The 24275-nt window shown below is 35.3% G+C and overlaps 1 protein-coding gene across 2 annotated transcripts in view; it reads right to left on the reverse strand.

Moving 5' to 3' along the window:
- IPPK (inositol-pentakisphosphate 2-kinase) overlaps positions 1–22222 on the reverse strand; it is a 30478-nt gene extending 8256 nt beyond the window's left edge. The window contains exons 1-10 of one of the 2 annotated variants that reach the window (XM_087954890.1): positions 21843–21917; positions 18644–18691; positions 14303–14391; positions 11390–11485; positions 9106–9172; positions 5697–5809; positions 4895–4984; positions 4473–4531; positions 3945–4017; positions 381–660 (exon numbers count right to left, since the gene is read on the reverse strand). In XM_087954890.1, coding sequence (XP_087811016.1) covers positions 381–660; positions 3945–4017; positions 4473–4531; positions 4895–4984; positions 5697–5809; positions 9106–9172; positions 11390–11428 — 721 coding nt within the window. In that variant the 5' untranslated portion in view covers positions 11429–11485; positions 14303–14391; positions 18644–18691; positions 21843–21917. Of the gene's footprint in view, positions 1–380; positions 661–3944; positions 4018–4472; positions 4532–4894; positions 4985–5696; positions 5810–9105; positions 9173–11389; positions 11486–14302; positions 14392–18643; positions 18692–21842 lie in introns of both variants that reach the window. The other variant, XM_026680537.2, reaches the window with a different exon arrangement.
- Between the last annotated feature and the right edge of the window lie 2053 nt (positions 22223–24275).

A 24275-nucleotide genomic window follows, 5' to 3' on the forward strand; every position in this document is an offset into this window, starting at 1 on the left:
GACTGAGGTCGCGCCCGGTGGCAGCGACTCCCGACAGCCCGGCAGGAAGGGAAAGGCAAAAGCGCTTTGCCTTTCCCTTCCCGAGGCGGCGGGACTGAGGTCGCGCCAGCGCAGCGACTCCCGACAGCCCGGCAGGGAAGGGAAAGGCAAAAGCGCTTGCCTTTCCCTTCCCGAGGCGGCGGGACTGGGGCGCTCCGGCGGCAGCGACTCCACACCATTTTTTTTTTCAGAGGGATCTGACTCGAGTATAAGTCGAGGGATTTTTCAGCACAAAAAATGGGCTGAAAAACTCGACTTATACTATATATTAATATATTTTGGGATGTGAAAAGGCCAAACTGACATAGATATCTTGCAGCAAAAGGCACACAAATTCTTACCATTCCGCCCTAGCTCTTTACTGAAAGCACTGGCTTCACAATAACTCCTTCCTTGTGAGCTGGGAACTGTCTTCAAATCACCTGCTTTACAGGTTTCTGTATTACTCAGTAGAATTGTTGTTATTACATGGATCAACTCTTTCAGAATTGTCCTTGTACAATGAGGCCCACTGACCAGGCCATTTGAAGGAAAGAAGAAAGGTTTCAGGTGGCAAGCAAGTTCATTCAAATCAGAGAGAGAATCCTCATTATCTTTGCAGCCATAAATTAATTCACCATTCTGTAACAGAAAATAAGTTAATTAATGCCTTTAAAATAATAACAAAAATAATTCAACTGTTGTAAATGAGATATCCCAACTATACCTTTTGGTGATACCCCCTGTACTTCACAGGTGAGATGCAAAGAACAGTAACTTGGTTTGCGAGATAGTCTCTAAAATAAGATCCTAGCTTGCATAAAATAATGTGAGTTTATTTTGGGGTAAAACCAGATTTTTTTAAAAAAATGTACAGCGTATTAGCCAGTATGTGAAAAACTTAACTGGTCCTGATCTTACCATTATTAGAATATGCTGCAGATGGTGACTATGGCTGGTAATTTAGTCTACACTTTCTCAATCTGAAAGCCTTGGTTGAACAAAGCCATAATGAGTACTGGAGCTTGATATCTATAGGCAATGATCTAGTATTGTACTGTGTATTTTTTGCAACTCAACATGCAAGAAGAATAAATGTGAAGGATATAAATTAATGAAGGAAAAAGTAGTAAAATGCAGATATGTTGTGTGTTCATGAAACTACAAGAAAGGAGAAAAACAGATTTGAAGGAAGGTCTAATCTTGGGGGAAAGGGTTGATGATTAACATGCACTGAAGAAAAGGTATAAGTTTAATTATGAATGAAAAGGCTAAAAGGTATTTCAAAGTGTGAATTTCTATCATCAAGATTGTTCTTTGTGTATATAAAGATATAAATTCGTATTTATTTATTTAGCATATGGCATATCATACGTGGATTAGCAACATATATTAACATTTCATCCAGATTAGTAAAACACAATAAAATATGAATGTTAAAAAGATTTGTGTTCAAATACCAATATCTAGCCCATCTAACAATTGAAGTACAGCATTGTCTATATTAAAAAATCATAAATGAGTCATAGTTACAGTCCAGTGAATGATGGCATCAGTTTTTGGGGAAAGTGAAAAATTCAGACTGAATTGTGGTTCAGTAAAAAAAAGATTGATTCAATTATTAAGATAAAAATCAGAAAAAGTTAAGAATACAAGAGTAATAAAATGTTCTGAATATGGCAGACAATATTCCAATATTCTCAAGTTGGGGGAAAATAGTGTGGCAAAAGGGAAAAAATAAAGGAATTTAGGTGAACATAAAACTTCAGGAAGAGAAATCATAAGTCCATTAGGAAAAGTATTACAAGACAAATTACAATTCCAACAGAATGAATGAATAACTAAATGGAAGATTATGTTTGGAACTGAGTGAAAAGAATTATGTCATAGAGTGCTATAGACGTATGTGGACTGATATTAGCGGCAAGTATGAAAATGAATGCTTCCTGGAATGATGAAAGGTATTACTGTATATAATGGATATGCACAGAAAGCGGGAGGAATCCTGGTTGAATAAAGTTGATGAGATCATCGAAGACAAATGAGAAAATTAAAGAACAAATGAAAAATTTAAAGAACAATATATAACAATTTTTGGGCTTGGTGGAAGTAACAATGGATTCCAACAACAGAAAGGAATGAACAGATAAAATGAATGGTGCTGGTGTAAACTAGATTTAATTAGTCTCTTCGTTCATTTAATCCTTCTTGCATTCTTTGATAATATTGCCATTCTGAAAAGGAAAACTGGGAAAACTTATATACATATGTTAGGACAATCTGAATTAAAATTAGTGGGTGATAATGCATCTTGCAACTGGAGAGCTGAGAGTAATTCATAGCTGGAAACTAGTAATAATAATAGATCCCTATGTAACTACTTGATCATCAAGACAAATTAAAGCAGGAGAAATACATGATTTGGAAAATAAAAGCAACAAGTAGAGAGGAAGATTTAAGACCCTGCTGAATTCATTGCTTTCCTCATATTTCTTTTTCCCCTGATCACAGCAAAGAGCAGCTATCAAAGTCTCTCTATATATTTTTGTCCCAATACTAAATATAAAAATTAAGATTTAAATTACAAAAATAATTAAGAGCTGTAGCCTGAAATCAACCAATACGGTAATGAAAAAAACTTTCTAAATATGAATGTAGGTCTGCAAGTGCTAGAGATTGTTACATTGCTTTCATCCTGCTTATGGAGGAGGAGGAAATGGGACTGCCAGCCAGCAATAATTTGAGATGAAATGCAGACTGATGTTCATCAGGTATTCATTCGCTATTAGATATAAATGCAGTGGTTAAATGCAGCATTGCAGGCAAACTCTGCCCACAGCCTGGAATTTGATCCTGACAGGGCTCAAAGTTGATCCATCTTTCTGAGGTTGGTAAAATGAGGAGCCAGACTGTTGGGGGAAATATGCAAATATTGTAAACTGCCCAGAGAGTGCTGTAATGCACTATGGGGCAGTATATAAGCCCAAATGCTATTGCTATTGCTACTAACATAGCTGGGTTGAAGAATAGCACAGAAGTTGCGGGACTGAAACTGATCTGAAAAACGGAAGGAAAGTGAAAGGAGAATGAAGCAGGACTCTGAAAACCTTGAAAAAAAATTGGCAGGAGGGAATTACTCCATCAAAGAAGCACAGTGATACTTTGTAGACCCCAGCCTTCCACAGCAGAAAATAATGGCAGCTAGACCATATTCAACCCTAACAAATCAGGCCACACAAATTGTAGTAGAGAGACAGGATCAACTGGGATGAAAAGGCTGGTCACACTAGTAATCAACTTGCATCTAAATGCCGAATTTCAAACACATGAAACCATGTTGCATATGTAACTTAGATTCTTGTAGTATTTCTTTATAAAACAAAACAAAGAAGAACCCTGGTATGTCTAATCTTTGACGTCTGTGTCTTCTGAAGGATTACAGAAATGCTAACATGCTGTAACTGATCCTTGCTCAACTTTAATCCAAGACTGTCACAAATGGACATATAGACTTCCAGAAATGTATGGTTCTTACAGCTTCTAACTAGTGTATGCTTTCTGAAATGAGCTTCATAACTCTCAACCAGATCTATCATTTTTTATACTTCTGTCCAAATTTGCAGACCCAATTCACTCTTCCTCTTCTATAACATTTCTCTACTTTAAACTTCCAAATTATCTTCATTAATCATATTTTTGAATTATTTTCAGAAAATAAAAAAGGGAAAAGGATTATTTCAAACAACATCAGTATAAGTAACTTGCTCAGTAAGCAAAGTGTTGATTGCTGTTTTATTTGAATCATGGAGTTTGGAGCTTGGACCTTCAGAATCTGCTTCCTAATTAAGCACACTAGAACAAAAATAATAAAGGAAATAGGCTGGATGAAGAACAAAAGCTTTCTTGAAAAATTTAAAGCACCTTACCTTAAATATTTTTAAATTATTCTGTGCTTCATATAATAGGTTTCTCAAGGCGAAGTGCATTCGCTGTTTATTTCTAAAATATAAAAAACATGAATATTTAAAATGAAGTGTAACCAATCCACAACTAGAGTAAACTTGTTCATTCTGATTTATCTGATCTACTTTCAAACACATCTTTTATTTTATTCAAACACGTATTTTATTTCTAACTCTATAATCCTATGACTGGAACTATTCTCCACTCTAATCCTTAAGACAGTTCTACTTAGAAGCTATTTGTAAGACCCAAATTTTCCACATTTTTTCCCTGAAAATTGTTCCAATTATTTTTCCAACTTGTACATTAGCTTCTTTCCATAACTTTAATGGAATATATCATGTAGCTCTGTGATTAAGACTGAAACTTTCTGTATTACAAATAAAGTTATTAAAATTTCATATAGCAGCTAACTCTTCAAAGCAAGTAGCAAGAATAACACAAGCTTAATGAAGGAAATATACATAAAAATAAGATATATACTTTCTTACCCTGAAAACAGATCTAGCGGACAATATTTACTTAGATGTTTCCATTTTCCTTTTGCTACCTGTTGACAAACAGAACATATGACTTCCTAAATATGCATTAATTTATTTCTCGAATTTCCAGTTAATTTAATTTCCAACACTGTTCAAGCTGGGAGTTCATCAACATCTCCAGACACTTCCACTCATGCCTTTTGTTTCCCTGTCCTCCCAGTTTAAGAAAGTTACAATTTCTAACATTCTGCTTCTTCACACTTTTCCCAACAAAAGCATTTCCCTCTATCTACATGACAGGGTAGATTAATGTAAATAAAAAGGCCTTCTCAACTGGAAAATGCGTTTTGACTTATAATTGCCATATTCAAATGGAGTATTAATTCCACTCTGATATCAAAAGCTTACAATTCACTTAAGTTTTACATTACCTTTAGATGCTGGTGCATGCAGTAACGACAAACTTTATATTTTATATCTTGTGAAACATGACTGGAAAAGGGGAGAAATCCGCATTTTGGCTGCAAGAAAAAATGCAGTTTAAAATTTAGGACATCTTTGCTTTGTATTTAAAAGTAATACCAACCCCACTATGCACTTCCAATAACATAAGGGTTAGGGTTAGGAGGGTTAGGGTTAGGATTGTTCAGCCTTTCAGTGAACTCTTATAAAAAGCAGTACACAAATTTGTTATCCCTAATACATACAAAGAGCAGAAATATTTATTTTATACTTGTTACAAAATGATCGATACATTCCCAGAAGTATTACTTATTTGGCATAAATCTAAATGGCTGTAACACTTTTAACTGCTCAAATTTTCAAACATTTAAATCTGCATAAATGCAACCCAAAAAGAAGAATAATTTCTATGTATTTGATGTCATTAAGGAGGAATACTGGAACAAAATCACTCTAACAACACTGTTTCATTCTATCTCCTTTGTGAGAAGTAGCCATCAGGATAAGGGTACACAAAGTGTCCTATATTATAGTTCTATTTTGAATAATTATGCCTAATTAAAATGAGCTTCAAAACTTTCTACGATTTTAAAGAAGTTGCAAAATGCCATTTCATCTTTTATAGTTACTTCCTCTAATGGAAACAAAACACTGAAATTATGTTTCTACATTGTTTAACATTTCATTCATTTTGCTAATAAAATGAAACTGGTATAACAGCAACAATGTAAACCCAAAGTATTGATTGAATTGAATTCTTGATGTACTCACCTTAATTTCTATACAAAGTTTAGGACGATGTTCAACAAAATGCATCCTGGTGAGATTAGGAAGGCACAAAGCATAACCACTAAGAAAATCCATCTCTTTATCACAGCGTGATTCTAAAGAGAAAGAAGTAACTGCTTATACCCATGTTTAATATTCCAACTTTTTGAGCACTACAAATAAACACACAACCATCAATTACTCCTTCATTCATACAGTTAATCTGAATGGCTCTCAGGCCTGCCCTTCCATTTATACTAACAGAATTCTTCTCTTTAATACCATTTTCTATGATCAGTCAAATCCCTACAAGGAATCAGGCTATACCAAATAAAAGCATATTAACTGAGAAATATTTTTAGAAAGTATGGCAAATGTCATTCTTCTCTTGATAGTTTTAAAATAGCTAAAAAACAATAAGCCATTGGCATTTAATTTTTTTTGAGAAAAAAAAAAAACTTTCTGTGGTTAGTAGTGTCATGAGAAACCCACAATGAAATCTCCACAAATTACCAAATAAGCACAGACTCATAGAAATAGTTGAGAGTATGTAACTTCTGCTTTGAACTCTTTCAAGGAAGGAAGGGTGGAATACAAACACAGAACCTACTATTGTGTTCAACACACATAAACTTTCCATGCTATTCAATACAGGAGACTAATAACTTTATTACCTTCCCCAAATTGCCAAAACAAATTTCAATCAAATGCCTTTCTAAGTTGAATGCTATTTGCATTTTACCATAAGCATATTATTACATTTTAAAATGCACGTCTGAAATGTTTCCTAAAAGCAATGGAAGAATGGACCGTGAAGACAATACAGCTGATTTGTTTGATCGAGATAAATTTAGATACTTTTATAAAAGACTAGACCCCTTCATGGACTTTTTGTTGAAAATGGAAAAAAAGAGTAATTTGTGGATTTGTAAATTAAAAAGGGCTGAAAATAGGATACAAGGTATCTTCGCAAAGTAATCTTAGAAAGGGAAGAAGGATAGTATGTTGCACTGAAGATCAGAAGTCATTTCTTTAATTATCTTTTTGTTTTGTTTCTTCTTTATCTGTATTGCTTTTTATACTTTTTTTTCTTTTATCTTTCCCAGTTTATTCTTTATTCATGTTTTCATAGTTGCCTTTTATTCATGTAAAATTGTTCAATAAAAATTGTAAGTTACTCTTAGGGAAAAGTAATTGGATATGGTTTTGTTCAATTATACAAGTGATCCAGCATCTATGTAGCAATTGTGCTAAAAATTATCTGAAGTAATTATTTGAAAAATAAAAGATCTTAAAAATTACTTTGGATTTGGAATCATGATATGAAATTTGGCTGCACTGTAGCCAGGCTTAAGTGTCAAGAAGGTTTGAATTATCAACCTGTTTCAAAAGTAAAAAAGCATCTTCTAATCAATCTTGGATGATTTGTAAAAATTTAAATGATTAATTAACTCAGCCCTGATTAAGTCTGGGATGGAAGACCAGGAAATCGTACATTTATAGGCAAGCTGGGGGGGAAATCAGAAAGAAGGCAGTGGTAGGTCACTTCCATATTAATACCACAACCAATATGGACATGTTCATTTTCTCACAATCTAACTCAAGTCAGGAGAGACCTTGGTTTATACTATGCTGGAGAAAGGTGTCTACTTAATGTAAAAGCAGAAATAAAAAATAATCTATGCCATACATAGCATCAAACATGCAATGTATTAGATGTAAGAGATGTTAATTATTCATCCAAAAATATAATAGGAAAAATAAATTATACCCCATTAACTAAAAGAAAAATTTGACTCAACTTTGGGGAAAATATTTAAGAGATGTGCTTCCTGTTGCAGCAAAGCCTGTGTGAGATTTTTATTATTATTTTGCAACCAAATACTAGTTGAACCAGCTTTAGCATCAAACAATATACCATTATACTTCTACATTTTTCTCTTTTAAAAGGGCAAGTTATTTTGAGAGAGGAAATGTACTATTTACGCATTTGATGGCCTAACCTGCTTTTATTGCCCTGAATGACTTTCCATAGATACCACCTGAAAACTCTAAAAGAATAGAGGCTTTTATGTCTGAGGAATCTGTAAAATATTCACAATTACAACTTTAATGTATTTGTGTCCAAGTTAATTATGTGTTCAACACTCAATAACAATGGAAAATCCAATTCCAACAAGAAATGAGGGACAGGAGGGGAAAAGAGAAGCCAATATATATAGACGTGTGTGTGTGTGTACACAAACACACACACAAACACATACTAATAGATCAAGCTACACAAACATTTTCAGAAACATATTTGGTAGCTAAGAAGCATTATAGGGGCAAACTCCAAAAATGTAGCTTGACTACAAAGGTTAAATTTGGCATAATTCAATATGGGTTGAATTAAAATTATACTAAATATAACTTACCTTATTGTTCCATATAACACATTAACTAAAATTTGTTAGCAATTTATATTTATCTAATTTATCTAATATATTATGTAAGCCGCCTCAAGTCGTCATGGGAGAATAGGAGGCAATATAAATTCAATAAATAAATAAATAAATTTCTGGAGGGACTCAAGAACTGACTTTCAGAAGGAATATATAGTTCTGAAATCTCAGTTTGTTTAGCTCCACTGTACGAAAAGATTACAGGTAGTCCTTGACTTATGACCACAATTGAGACTACAATTTCCATTGCAAAGCAAGCTGATTCTTAAGTGTGTCATGTCCAATTTTATGACAATTTTTGCTATGATTAAGCTAATCTCTGCAGTTGTTAAGTGAATCACATGGTCATTAAGTGAATGTGGCTTCCACCATTGTCTTTACTTGTTGGAAGCTGGCTGGAAAAGTCGCAAGTGGCAATCACATGCAACCATTGTAAGTACATGTCAGTTGTCAATTTTGATCAGCTGACCACAAAGATGCTGCAATGGTCATTAACTGCAAGGACTGGGGGTAAGACACTTCTTTCAGTGCCATTGTAATTTTGAACAGTTGCTACAAGAATGGCTGTAAGCTGAGGACTACCTGTACTGAAGCAACACCAATGTTTATTTTAATAACTGAAAAATTAATTCCATAAGATCTGTTTGTCACATGATGTAATTACAGCATTAAAATTTGGGGGAATAAACACAAAACAAGAATCATGTGGTTATAATCTAAATAAAGCTAATTTTCTTATTTTTATTCAGCAGTAGTAATAACCCTTGTATGGAAGATTTCAAGGGAATAACAGGGCAATAAACAAGATTGGGAAATTGGGGGGAAAAACCTAGAAGGGCAAACCACATTTCTGTACTTTTTTCAAGAAAACTGAATCAACTTGCACATGAGTTGAGATTAGTCAAGTTTCAGAAAATACTGTTTCAACTTTATGTTCAAATAGCTGTGCCATTATTTTTATTTCTTACCTGGCCTCTCTGCCTGGATCTTTAAGCAAAGTTGTTTCACAAAGTCCAAAGACAGCTGGACAACTTCCTAAAAGATTTAAATGATGTTTAAATATTTTTTATTATACTGATGATAATTCCTATTGCTATATGTAAGCCGTGTAATAAAGATAATCCCCATTTAACAACTGACTTGGATAATGATTGTTCACAAATACAATGGTAATAACATGTAGTAAACAGTAGCATAAAAATCACTTTCCAACCAATATGTGCACTTACGACTACTTTTTTGCTCCTGAGAGTAAAAACTGAGAATAACACTAGCATTGTGCACGATAGAACTTTAAATGAGACAGCAGCAACCAGCAATCTTCTCTCTCTCTCTCTCTCTCCCTCCCTCCTTTCCCCTATCAGTTGAATTTTGCCAGATTCAACTGAAGTTATTCTTTATATCAGTCAGTAATAATTGTCTGCCCTGTAAAACAATTTAAAAACTATATAATAAAATATGATTATGGGGGATTGTGTGTGTGTGTGTGTACATAGCAAGATGACGCTATTTTCAAATAAAGATGATTGCTGAGTAAACATGCCTTGAGGAACATGCCTTGAGGAACCTTGGGTGAAAAGGGGAAAAAAAAGGGGAGAATGCTGCCCTAAAGTTCAGTGTTCAGCTCAATAGTCAGTTTTGAATAATAATGTTTGCCAAACTCTCCCTAGAAAAGGAATACAAAAACTCCTTCAGTTACATAATATTCTTAGTAATAGCTAATAATTTTGGGAGTAATTCCTGATTCCAATGCTTCTTGTACACTAAACATTATTGTATCTGTCTCTCATCTCTCATTACTAAATATTTATGTGGTCACAATTTCAAAATCAATCAAAATTTGAAAAATATTTAGCTCCTCAAGTTCATCAGTTAAGAGCAAGCAGACTAAATGCATGAATCATCCAAACTCAACTTTCAATTAAAGGACAAGACTAGAGAAGGTGTCCCCTAATTCCACTCCCTTTCCTGGCAGTGGCACAGGAGGGTGTCTTTTTAAGCAAATGTGAACTTTAAATAAGTTTCCTGTATTTGTTTCCTTTTTGATAATATTTAATAAGCAGCTTTTTGAAGATTTCTTTTTTAAAGAAATCAACTTTATAATACCTTCAAGAATATATTTATATGTTGGATAGAGTTGATTTTTATCTGATGTTAATAATGAATTAGAAAAATAAAATCAAGGTTAGTCTGGTGAAAAGAAAAACATGCTCTAAGTCAAAAACAGATAAGGAAATCTGGGAGGTTAACTTAATGAAGTGATAATAAAATGTGATTATGTGATTAGTGATGGCAATCCAGAGAAGCCCCAGCTACCTTGTAATCCCAAAAGGTGCAGGTCTTTAAACAGACAGTGTTGGGAGTGCTGAGTAAGGAACATGGGGATACTGCAAGACAGTGAAGGAGAGACCGAGAGAGGGTCTAAGAGGACTGGCACAGGCTGTACTTATATGATGGGAGGGTAGTGCAGGCTGTGTAATTGTGAGCTAGGCACATAAACATCCAGATTGCAATCACATCGCCATGGGAGTGCTGCAATTTAAGGACCAGTTGTATGTCCATTTTTTTCGGCATCACTGTAACTTTGAACAGTCATTGAATGAACGGACATAAGCCAAGGAATATCTGTCCTACATTTTAATGTTCTAAAAGTATTTGTTTGAAAGATTTGTTTTTATTTTACTTCTATTGTGTTAGTAGCTTTAAATGTATATCTTGGTAGAAAGTACAGTATAAATGAATATTAAGATAATGAGGGAAATATATACGGTAAGCCTGCATTCTTGTCCTTTGAATTCTGCTCTTATGAATTACATGGTTGATGTTTTTTTATTTATATTTCAATAATATTTTATTTACATCTTACACCTTTTCATGTGGTAGTAGGATACAGGTAATATTTTTATTCACAAAATGTTTTCACCCAAACATTTCATGACCCACAATCTCAATATTTTTAAAAAGTTTATCATGTACAATTTCTACCCCATTCCTTAAAAAAGGATCAATGGCAGAATCATGGAAAGCCACATTCAAGCGCTCCTCCTCTTGCTACCGCAAGAAACCTAGGGCAATTATTCTGAATGTATACAACAGATGCTTTGGGCACTGCTCCTTCTTCTATATATGTGATCTGAATAGAAGTTAAACAACATATTTTTTTCTTTGTCTCAAAATCAATCACCTGAGGTTATAAAGCATTGAAAGAAAAAAAATTCTGCTTACTTAAAAAACTTATAAAATAATAATTACCCCATGATGAACATATTTCTCCCCAAAAAAGTGCTTCATGATGTGTTTGCCAAAATACACTATGTTCTGAAGATGATGAGATATTTCTTCTGGTGTCTAAAAAGCAAGCATAAATAATTAGTAAAAGAAAATATACATTAGTAACAGGTAGAAATTCTAACTACTCTGGATCAAATAATTGTCAATCTATGTATAAAAAGATTATTTCAAATATGCAGAGAACACAACTCTTTGTATTGTCAAACCAAATACAAATTTATATCACAATGCCTTTCCCTATCAGCAAAAGGGAAAATATTTACTTTTATTATTATTCACACCTTTATCTAACATAGTTTTCTCTCTAATTTCTCTCTATAACATACATATTTTAGTAGATGCACACAATCAACACACTGCAATTATTTGCCTATAAAATAATACAGTGTAAGAGAGACCATTTTCTGATAAACTGGGTGTACAACTTATAACTCCTAAAAATGTATGTGTAGCAATTTGATAACAATGGCAACCAAACGAAACAAAGTATCACTGATTCATAGAAAAAGAAATCAATAAGAATTGGCAAAAACTAAGATGCAAAAATATTAGGTAAGTTTTACTGAAACAGCAAAGTAAAGTGGCAGCTTCTCTCATGTATTTTTAAAAGGCTAACAAGATGTATTTTTAGGTCAGCATAATGATTTAATGAGCACCATTATGATTTAAATTATTCCTGAAATATTGTCTTTAACATCTCAGCAATATCAACTCTAAATTAGAAACATATTAAATGAAGAATATGTTTTGTCCCATGCATGGGACACTATGGCTAGGTGGTCCAGCTGGATCATTCCAAGTGAAGTCATTGTTCAGCTGAAGTGGAACCTGGAACTTTTGCACTGTTGGCCAAGGCAAATCCAGAAGACACTTACCAGGTGAGAAGGAAAGGCTACTGAATCTCACCCTTCTTCCATCACTTCCTCTGCAGGGTAGGCTTGTACAACTGCCCCTCACTCAATTTTCCTACTCCCTCTTTAATCTTTGCTGTACATCACTGTGGCACTGATGTACTTGGAATCAAATGCACCATATCCATCTGGCTGTCCACTTCATACCTGGTATGTCCACACCTTCCTTTTCTTTTGCCTCTCCTTATTCACACACTGCTCTGCTCCTACTCACATTCACCCATCCTTCTATTTTCCCATGCCTTTCTTTTGTCCACCTAGTTATTGCATACTGTATACAAACTCTAATATCTCTTTTTTAAATTGTCCTTATTTCAGAATACCAGTACCTGGAACACATGTTTTATGACTATGTCCATATGAAACACAAATTCCTTTCTGGACTTTGCCTGTTCTGTGTATGGTTCAATCCTTGATTGGAACATGTTAAATAATTCGATTCTGAATACAAGTACATTAAAGTCTATTTTTGCCTTAAAATTGAATTCAGTCCTTTGTCAGATATAGTGATATAAGAGTTAGAGACTAGTTTCTGGATCCAGAAGTCCTTTTCTATGTATAAAAAAGTTCTAACTATTTTTTATTCTTTAGCAAAATAACAGCTATTCAACTTATAAAGATAAATTCTTTGGTCTTGATAACAATCAGGCCTTACTTCTGGAGAATTCAGACGTAAATTCAGAAGTAAATTCAGACATTCTGAAATAGATCAAGACATAAGAATCAAGGTGAACAAAACCTAATATAAAAGTAGCAAGGCAGGTAGAGTAATGCAATATAAGAAGAAACAAAAATAAAGCAGTTTCTCTGACAGGGCAATCCTTAATTGACTAATTAAGCAAGCAGTACATGAAATAATGTCTCAGAAGATGCAACATCTCAGTAGACTTGCCTGGACTCAGAAACAAAGGGTGACTGGCTCTAATTAGTATTTCAAGGGAAGATCTCAAGGGAATACCAGGTTGAAGACATTGTGGAAATTTTTCACAAATGAAGGCAATGCCAACCACTTTCATATTGCTTCCAAAAAAGCAGCATGGATATGTCCATGAAATGATAAGAAAGACAATCCAAAAGAGATTTTACTTAAATAGAATACTTACAGAATATACCTTTAGGCAACTTTATTGAAATGATTAAATGAATGTAAAACATATTATATAACTAATAATTCAAACATGATTTTATACAGTCTTTATAAGAAAGCTTCATATTTTTTAAACCTTTAAAATATAAAAATATGTTTTGGGTTTTATGGAAAGAAGTCAATGTCATACTAGCAGACTTTTGTGTGTCTAGGTTAAATGTGGATAAGTAACATAGGTTCTGAAGCTCAATAAAAAAATAATTGCTTATTTTACTTAAGAGGTTAAACCAGGAGTGTCAAACTCATGTCATCACGGCAGCATCACGTGACATATCGGGACTTTTTTCCCCTTCACTAAACTGGGCGGGGGCGGGGTCAGCACATGATGCATCCAGCCCGCGGGCCACAAGTTCGACACCCCTGGGTTTGACTAAGGATTTAGAAAGAACTCAAAATCCACTAAATCTTAATCAAAAGGATCATCATATTATGCTGAACTGACAAATAAACTGAACAAAAAAATAAAAACACAGTACTCAATATTGTGAGTACTCCAAAAAGAATGTCTGTTCTGCTCTTTTTAAAGATGTTTCAACATTGGGAACTTTTTACCACTTCTATCAGCTCAAATAACATTTACAAAAATCTCTGTTCCAAACTATATTTTTAGAGTCTGGTAGGATACCCTTTAACAAAACAGTTGCAATTAGCACAGTAAGGGCAGCAGTAATTAACATTAGAAACAGAGAGGCTATTCTTTTCTGAAAGAAGCCTCATATTTGTACCAATCCATGCCTACAGAGACAATTGCATCCACCAAGACAAATAGTACATTCATCAGTACTAAGCATTTCATTGAAAACATTGTCAATTCACCTCTTCTGGAAAGTTACAGTTTGTCCAAGGCAACTGCGTGCTTAGATAAATCTAGTACCTGTAGCGCTTCAGGCCACAGAAGATCTCTCCTATCAAGAAAATAGCAAAATAAGCACAAATTTGAAATATGGCCTTCCATATGGTTTTCAGAAATTAAGGTCAAATCAAGTCCTTCACCTATAAAATAACGATGCCAATTATTTCTGAGTTTTTGAATTTACTAAAAAATTAAATTAGCATGAAGGAAACCCTTAAGAGAAACCAGCATAGGAGCAAAATCTAAATATCTTGATTTCTTAACATGTCACTGCCATGGATATCTGGATGGGACAACTAAGAGCGTTTCCCCACTTGCACTTAACCCAGTACTGTAGACATGAACCAACAACCTCTTTTTCCTTTTCCTTTTTGCACTGTCAAGTCAATTTCTTTTTTCAATACTGACCTGAACAAATGCTAACTTTATTTTATTTTAGAATCTTAACATAAAATGATGAAATTAAAGGTCCCTTTTGACCTTTATTATTGGTTTTATAAACGGACCATGCGTAAAGAACCAAATGAGAGTGTGAACTTTGAGAGTGTGAACTTTGAAACAGAGCAATTGAACAGAATTCTAGATTGGTAAACTGTAGCCATCTCATTTCTTCTTCGCCCATGAATTTCTTAATAGAGGGCAAAATCCAACCTCAAGTGAGCAAGATTCCCAATGGATTTTTCCCCTTTCTTCTTTTCTATAGTTTCTATTTGTTACACTGTCTTCATGTTAAAAATTTAAGTGCTTAGCAATCACCCCAAATTTTAGGATTGTTATGTGCTTCCCTGCATATCACCCATTTTTTCTTACAGCATTAATAAGTACAATTACAATACTTTTAATATATAGCTAAGAATTCAAAGGAAATTGTGGAGGCTTTTTAGAACTGTTCAAGAAACAATTATTATTTACACTGCTCTAGTAAGATTTACAAATCTGGATATATTGGGCATGATCTGTAAGAGAGAAAAACTATTATCTTGAGTTTGCCATTATATGCAAAAACATTATGGAAAAATAACTGAACTTGAGCATTTGCATTGTCAATATTTTTAATCCTAGTCTGTTTGATTACATTTAATCAAGAATCTGACTGGTTCTTTGCCCAGAACCAGGCTTACTGTCATTGAAGCCCTCTTCTTTTTCTTTGTTCCCATCTGGGTTTGTTGTTTCTGCCATCTTTTTTGTTTTGTGTTCTTTTCTTGACTTAATAGGTTTTCAAACAATTAATAAACCACCCAGAATCTCTGGGAGTCTGGCAACATAAAATTTTATCATTATGGTTGGTCACAAAGTCAGCCAGATATTTATGGTAGATTGATATTTTTGTCTAACTATCAAATCTTTCCCAAGGAACTAGGTTAGGAAGACAATGCTGATTAATAATTTTATAGATATTGTCATAAGAATATAAGCTGTTCCAACTAAAGCTGCCTTTACATTATGGACTGATTTTGTCAACCAGATCAGTCATTGCCTGGCTCAACAAGGCTAGCACTAAGTGTTGGAATTCCTGCACATCTAATGATAAGTGGGTTACAGGACTTACAACTGGGGGCTGAACAACCAGGGTAAGCAGCTGCAGGACTATTGGAAGAAAAGTTGCTTACCCGTTGCAAATATACAAAGACTGAAAATAAATAATTGCTCTGAAGCTTGTTACAAACACCTAGCCAAAGGGTTTTTTCCCCCTTCAATTCAATCATGTCTGATTCTCAGAGACTGCCTGAACAAGTCCGTGCAGTTTGCTTGGCAAGATTTTTCCTCCTTCCTGAGAGAAAGTGACTGTCCTAAGATCACCCATCTGGCTTTATGCCCAAGGTGAGACTAGAACTCAAGACCCTTCTGGTTTCTATCCTGATCTCTTAACCAATACATCAAACGACTCTCCCTGAACAAGTATTAAATGATGCCAAAATTATAATATCAAAGATAGGTACCAACTCATTTCAAGAAACAAAACAACTGATACACAGCATAGATGCAATTATAACTAAAGATCTTGGATGCAGAAATAAACCAAACAGTGCATCAGCAAAATGGAATGTTGAGTTGGAAAATAATATCAAAGTACTAAGATCAGGTGCAAGAAAATTAAAACAGATGGAAGAAAAGAAACTGAAGACCAAGACTGATACCTAATCAAGAAATATGACCTAGTGTAGAGGTGGGCAATTAATTTTCCCAAGGAGCCATATGAGAAACTGGAACTGTTGTGGAGGGACAATGATGCCCTGCTGCCTCCCCACTGATGCTGCATCAACCGCCCGCTCTCTCCACTGATGCCATTCCGTCCCCAATGCTGCTGACACCCCTGCCCTCCAATGCTGATGCCAATGCTGCAAGCCAGATGTGACCCAGGGAAAATGGTTGGGCCTGATCTAGAGACAAGATCAAAAAAGCACTGGAAATAATAAAGCAACAAATAACAGCCATAGCCAAGAAAATCAGTAGATGCAAAGCTTGAATTACAGGCAGAATCTCCAATTTCAGTTGAATCATAAACATTTCTACCAATCCATCAATAGAGAATGCCATTGTTTGTAATCAGTCTATGCAATCTTCTTGCAGCAACTAGGTGGTCTGTTGCTTCTTCAACTTCTTTACAGAGGCAACATTTGCTGTCTGTTGCTGTCTTTCCAATTCTGGCTTTATATGCATTTGTTTTCAATGTTTGATCTTCTCCACTGAGAATTAGCCCCTCTGCCTCTTTCTGCAACTTTCCTGCTCTTAGCCATTGCCAGATCTTGTTATCTGACCCTAACCCGTCATTTCAACCGGAGCTGCAACTATTTTTTATTGTTATTATCTGCTTTGCCTACTAGTTATTTAACACAGTGCCATATAATACTTTGCCTTGTCATAGTTTTTTCTCTTCTTCATTTGATCTTTCTTATATGTTAATTTAGTCTCTTTGGTATTCAGTAAGCCTTCAAGGTATAATATGTTCAATGCATTTTGTTCATTGTCTTTCCGATGTCCTTTTTTCTTCTTTTAACTGTCTGGTGTACTTGCAACATTCCATCCCCACTTATGCTCCATAGTAAATAGAGTCTGTAAACATCTTTGCGTGGATAAAGGACATGATTCATTGTCATTATTTTTCTGGTCTTCCTATCCAGAGCTTCTACTTCAGCTTGAGTTTAATGCATCATTCCAACTGGATATCTAATGACTAGAATTATCCAGGTGCTAATAGCCTTTCTGGTATTTCCATCAATGAGTTTGAATTCTAAAATCTTCTTCACTCTTCTGGTGTATTCACTACTAATCTTCTTGATTTTAGTGTGCTTGAGCCTGGAGGATGACCCGATCTATCAGCATTGACCAGGAAATTGTTCTATTGATCTTTGCATAAAGTTTCTGATGTTTCTACTGACTCCTGTTATTTTGAGGCACTTGATTATCCAGTCAAGTGGTAGGGAATTGAATGCCTTTTTGTAATAATCCAAACTATAGTCTAGTTGGTCTACCTTCTCTTATGGTTTTTCAAAATCAACAACTTGTTATTATATTATATTACTATTATTTATTATATACACGAAATGTGAAAGCACAGCTGCCAGTTCTTTAACTGTTGGCCTTCATATGCATCAAATACCAAGAATCTGGTATGTCATAATTGATTAGCATAGTATAGGGGCAGATCTAAGCAGAATGGCCTTTTGAAATTGATGGATGGAAATGTTCTCAATGCATAAATTTTCTTCTTATTGTTGTTGTTATTGTTATTATTATTCACACTGATATCAGGTACATTTATAAAGCAGAATCAGGCTTATTTACAAATTATAAATATTTGTTGGTTCACTAGAAGTAAAGATATATAAGCCTGCGAAATGACAATGGATTATTGCTTTCATAGATTATACATGGGCTTTTCCTAATAACTGTCTTAAGCTATATATCAATGATTTAAAAATGGTTCTTTTGGTGAAACCATTTGAACCAATTACTGTGAAATAATATTTCTAGAAACATGTTCGTGTGTTCATGTGCTTTTTGTTAAGGATTATCAAAAGATACCTTTAATAATATTTCATTCTGTATATAAGTTAATTTACTAACCGAAGAATATAATTTATTAATTGGATAAAAAGATTAACCTAATGTTGATATCCTTAGATTTCGATGTACATTTTAATCAAGTTGCAAATTTCATGTTTTTATCTAGAAATTCAGCAAACAAATGATAAGTAATACATAGTGCAGTTGCACACAACTCTCCTACTTTAGTATACAATGTGAAACAAATAGTATCTCGCTTTAGAAAAACAATAAGAAATAACATTGAACTAACTCACCTTATTTCGGTTTGGAGGAAATTTCAAGAAGCGCAGTACTATGCAATGCTAGAATATAAAAAAAGTGCAAAATTAATATGATTTGCTAATTTGAACTATAGGCTGCTATCAGTTAATATAAAAGTGATTAAAATAAAACCCTTTTCCTTTAGATTGAATATAGGCAAATACATTTTATCCAGCATGCAGCTCTTGGTTGATATGAGGAGAAACACATCAGAACATGACTTGTTCCTGTCAGCAGGTTCAGAATAAGTAAGCTGTGTTTTAGGGACAATCCTTATCATTCTGAACTTCAAGTGAGTTAATTAATCCCATTAGGATTGAAACCTGGCAAAATTGTGACCATTTCAGCAATGTAACAGTCAGCTACAATCATATGATTGTTATTTTCCACACTCCCTGTCAGGTTCCCAGAAGGAAAATCAGTGGAGAAACCTACAGGAAGTTGGAAGTCATTCCTTCTCCCATTGCTTTTTTGTCCGTCTGTGGTCATTCAGTTTTCCTGTCTGAGAAAGGGAATATCTCTGAAATGATGATCAAAGAGGTCATTGGATGTCTTATAATTAAATATATACTTGGGAGGAAATGGCATTTGTTAGGTTAATAAACGTGGAGGAAAAAAAGCAGCAGAACCTGCTCTGAACATATGCCTGTTCAAATTCTATTACGAAGAAAAGAACAGAATTAGCTTAAGGCATTTAGAGCATAAAATGCAAACTCTGTACACCCTTGGGTTTTGTTTTTATTCTATTCTTTCGCTATTGGGACCAATGTTAATAAATACAAATTACTTTGTAAAATATGTGTCTCTAGGTATAATTATTTTCCATTACTCTACAGAAGCCCATTAATGTTTAAACAAATTATAGTGACTAGAAAAGTAACCAAACTTAAATGGTATTAGTTGATCATTAACATTATATATAAGTATAATGTATAAATATAATAGGTATATAAGTCTAAGTATATAAGTCTAAGTGCTATTGCTATTAAGCTTAGTTATCGTGATGCATCTTCATAATGAATACAGTAGGTTAACCACTGTTTATATCATTTCCTTTCCAATCCATGTAAAGAATTTCAAGGAACCATTACAAAGAGCCACTTCTGGGGATGCAGCTTCACAAATTATGGGAATTACTCAAACTATGTTTTAATCACAATTTTACTAATGATGGCTTGTCATCAGTTGTTCATTCCATAAAATAAACTGTGACTTTACAAATCACAACTGGATGTAATGTTGAGCTTTACTGAGTATGTTTTCTTGCCCCTCCCAAAAACTTGCCAAAGAAATGATATTCTAATATGATTTTCAGTGAGAAAGTTAGTTATCATAAAATAATTATTTTTATTCTTTATAACCTAAAAGAGTGTTTGAAAGAAAATTTATATACAGAAACCTTCTATCACTGCTTCCACACAATAACCTCCCAAAACTAAGCAGAATAGAACCCAAAGATGAGTTTCAAAAATTGGGCCAATCTTTTCTACAAAGGAAAAAAATTCAGTTCCCTCAGTGCAAGCCTCAGAGAGAGGCCATTGGGCAATGGCTCCAAACTTAGTGACTTTGTTATTCTAAGGCAAAGCCCTTCCCTCCTTCTTCCCAGTCACATGAGCAGAGCATATGCAGCCTGCCCATGTTTCCCAATGCACACATCCCACACAGATACAACATGAGGGGAGCTCAGAGAAACATTGTAACACAGAACTAACTACAGATGATTGCTGATAACAGGACTGGAAAGAATTCCAAAAGCCACAGTGTACATCTTTCTCCTACATTTGTTTTAAGACCTTTGAAAAAATAAACAATTATAAGAATGCCAGGAATCCTTTAATGCGTATTATTTATTGGCTAACCCCTCATTTAACAAATAGTTTACTTCCTAAGCTGAGATGTAATCATGTGTCAAAGTCATGCAGCATTTTGTAATTTGACAAAATGCAAAATGCCTGTTTAAGCCCAAGACATTAACCTCTACAGTACATTACTTTTTAAAGAAAAAGGTGCCAAAGAATGAATCCTGACATGGCAGGTCTCAGAAGCTTCCAAGATGGGCCTATGCATTATTTTGACTTTTCCACAAAAAGTATTTTTCTTAATATTTTTGGATAGAGGAACATTGATCCAAACATAAGAGATCATTTGAATACTGTCATCTCTCTCCTAGGACATCACAGCAGCTTGCTTCCCTACATATTTAGCCTGTGATGTCAAATGCAATTGCTTTAAAAGTATGACTCAGGCACTTTGCATTCAGCTTTAAATGTCTTGCTTTCAGCCTAGTGTTGGTGAAAAACCCCAACGTTTTTCCAAGAAGAATTCCGGTAATAATGATTAAGGACTCTGGATTTATGATGTACTATAATAACTTCACTTTCCAGACACCGAGGTGAACGGTTTTAATCTGGATCAGAAGTATTGCTTGCCTTCAGAAGTTGTGGGAGCTTCATCACTGGAAGCTTTCAAGAAGAGACTGGACTGCCATCTGTCAGAAATGGTGTGGAGGGTCTCCTGCTTGGGGTGGGGGGAGAGGTTGGACTAGATGACCTACAAGGTCCCTTCCAACTCTGTTGTTCTATTCTACTCTATTGCGGTTCCTCTGGGTATCAAGGAGACCCAAGGCACACTTTCCCAAATAGATGATAGTTTGCCTCTCGCGCTGACCGTTTTCAAATCCTGCATTCTTTTAGTGGAACAGAATTATTTCAAAACAAAAAAACCCACCCCCACCCCCACCCCGCCTCTTCCCTCGCAAAACTGCACTTGGCAAGAGCGCGGAAAGAGGCAGAAAATCCGTTCGAAGGATGCGAAAGCCCGGTCGGCCACAGCTTCTTTGGCGACTTCCCACCAAGCCAAGTTTGGCGGGGGAGCAGCGGAAACAGCGCTCGGCCAGTCTGAGGGGAGCAGGAGGGAGGCTTTCTCTGGCATGAGGAGAGGGGGGGGGGAAGGAACGGAGATGCCCCAAGAAAGAACCGGGACCGGCCGGGACTGACAAGACTTCCTCCTCCCGGCTCACTAGCGTTCACTGTGGTGCCGCCGGCCGGAGCAGAGACGGAGCCATGGGGAGGGGGGGCGGAGCGCTAAAGAGCAGAGTCCAGAGAGCCGTTGGCCGCCGCCGCCTCGAGACAAGCGCGAGGCGAACGACGGGCAGCGCGCGGGGGAGGGGGGGGGTGCCCTCGGCGCCGTTACCTGTCTGTGGGAGACGACGAGGCTCTTGTTGCCCTCCCCGTGATATCGCCATTCATTCTCATCCATCTTCTCCGCTTCCATCCTCCGGTCACGGGCACCTTCCTTACGCTTTTTTTCTCCGGCTCGTTCTCTTTCTTCTTCTCCCTTCTTCTTCCTGTTCACCTCGGCTACAACCGCGGTTTTATCGCCTTCTTCTATGCCCGCCCACAAACCCAAATAGCAATGAGAGCACCTTTTCCGATACTCTGATCGTCATTCACCAGCCAACCACTCCGTAGTTTTCGACACACACTAAACTGGCGCCCCGGTCAGAACAGGAAGTTCCACCTTCCGCCATCGGGCAAGTGGAAGTCACCAACCCACGATAATAGTGCAAGGAATAAGGGGGTGGGACTTCCTTACCTAGCCATCTTTAATGAGGGCAGAAGCTTCCGCTGCCGTACCCACAAGGATATGGCCTGATGAAAAAAATACAACTGATGCTCTTTTGGAAGGGCGGGGAGGGGGGAAGAGAAGGTTTCGCCAGCTTTACTGAGCATGCGCATAAGAATATTAGGTAAATATAGCCGGGAGTTGGTTTACTTTAAACGGCGGGATGATCTCGGAAAGGGTAATGGTTTGTTTTTCTTCATAAACGTTCATTAATGTTCATATTTTTATTCTTAAGTCATAGGATAATGAAGTCAACCTAAACTAAACCAGCACTGAAGATTGACACGGCACAGAATTGAACGCAGGTAAAGCTGTGGAATGTATATCTGAATAGGCAAGTACAAATTGCTACATGATGCTATTCATGTTATGTTGTCCCTTTCTAAGGGCTTAGAGAATGTAACAAAATTTAAAAAGCATCTAAGCTGCATCCATAACCCCCGAAGCCCTTAAGAACCCACTTAAATATACAAGACTTTCAGTTGTGGCACTAGGTGAAGGTATCTCATATGGAGTCTTGCACTTTGTCCATCAAGGCAGGCATGATCTGTTTGATAGCAGTTCTGGAAAACTTTAGCAGAGAGTTGTTTCCTTGTTCCAGTGCTAGTGAATGCAATGTGTACACTAACATGAAATCAAATTTTGAAAGGGAAATGGACCTTACTCGCTGCAAAATAAAAGGACAGTGCTTTAGTGTAAATTTTCAGTGTACTGTTGTTTTTTCAGATAAACTTGCTTTTTACATAGATGGGCATTCACATGTGAGATCTCTCACCTACAGTTTCCACTCGTTCAATCTATTAGAGAAAAACATGATGGCAACATCAGAACATCTGGCATTCATGCCAGAAGCCTCAAGCTATAATTCCGTCTTAATCTAGATAGGAGCTGGATAAATGTTTATCCAGAGCCTTTTCCCTTTGATGTAAATTAAAGATGCATAGTGCTGGCTACCAAGTTGGCTGGCTTCAGAAAGGAGTTGCACAAATTTATGGAAGTTATGGGATCAATATTAGCTTTGAAGGCCATGTGCTTGAAGACAATATCCTTGTGAAGTTGGTAGGTTGCTGTGAAAACACATTGTTGTACAAGATGGTCCAAGGGTTGCAATCCATCAGTTGATTTATATAGCTCCTCATCTCATAACTGCAGTTCTAAGCAATGAACACAAGATTAAAAACCAACAGAACTAGAAAAAAATAATAACAAAGCAATAATAATATATAATAATATAATATAATAATAATATAATAGCAGAATGGCATCCAAACTGAAACCACAAACTGAAACCTGAGTTATGTCAGGAAAAAAAACCACAATTGTGGACGTGCCCAAGCTACTATTGTTATTATTTTAAAAAATCATTAACTTCTCAACTAAAAAGGCTCATAGAACAGAACAATAAAATAGTAAAACTTATTTGTTCTGAGATTTAAACTCTGCATTACCGGTAGAATAACTCTGCAACTTAAAAGAAATGGATTTCAGAGCGATAATAGGACAAGTTCTGTATATACTGTATAAAGTGTAAATGGCAAAATCTAAATAGTTGTGCCTAGACTTCAAGTAGTTTCAAAGTTTATTTCAAAATTTTGGTGGCATATTATTTAAAGCATTTTTTAGCTGTGGAAAAAGTATAATTTCATTTGATACAGTCTTGTGGTTTTAAACATGAGCCAATTTCATCATAAAAAACAAAATTATGAGAATATGTTCAGCATTATAGATAACATAGATTACTCAAATAATTTTATATTCACAATTAGAATATATGAAGTAATTTGTAAATAAATGGCATATATGGCTGTTGAAGATACCTGTATTGATATTACAAAATATTATGCTAATAACTACTTACAATTATTTGGGAAAAATAAAGAGTTCTAGTTTGTGAAAATAATGTACAATTCTATATGAAAGAACTAAGTCCGGCTATAAATTGGTTTAATTCATATCACTTGATCTCATAATAAAAATAATTGGGCTTTGGATATGGTTATT

The sequence above is a fragment of the Notechis scutatus genome, chromosome 2, assembly GCF_049901735.1.
Source record: "Notechis scutatus isolate UNSWTSFEM ecotype Mainland chromosome 2, rNotScu1.2, whole genome shotgun sequence".
Taxonomy (NCBI): Eukaryota; Metazoa; Chordata; class Lepidosauria; order Squamata; family Elapidae; genus Notechis; species Notechis scutatus.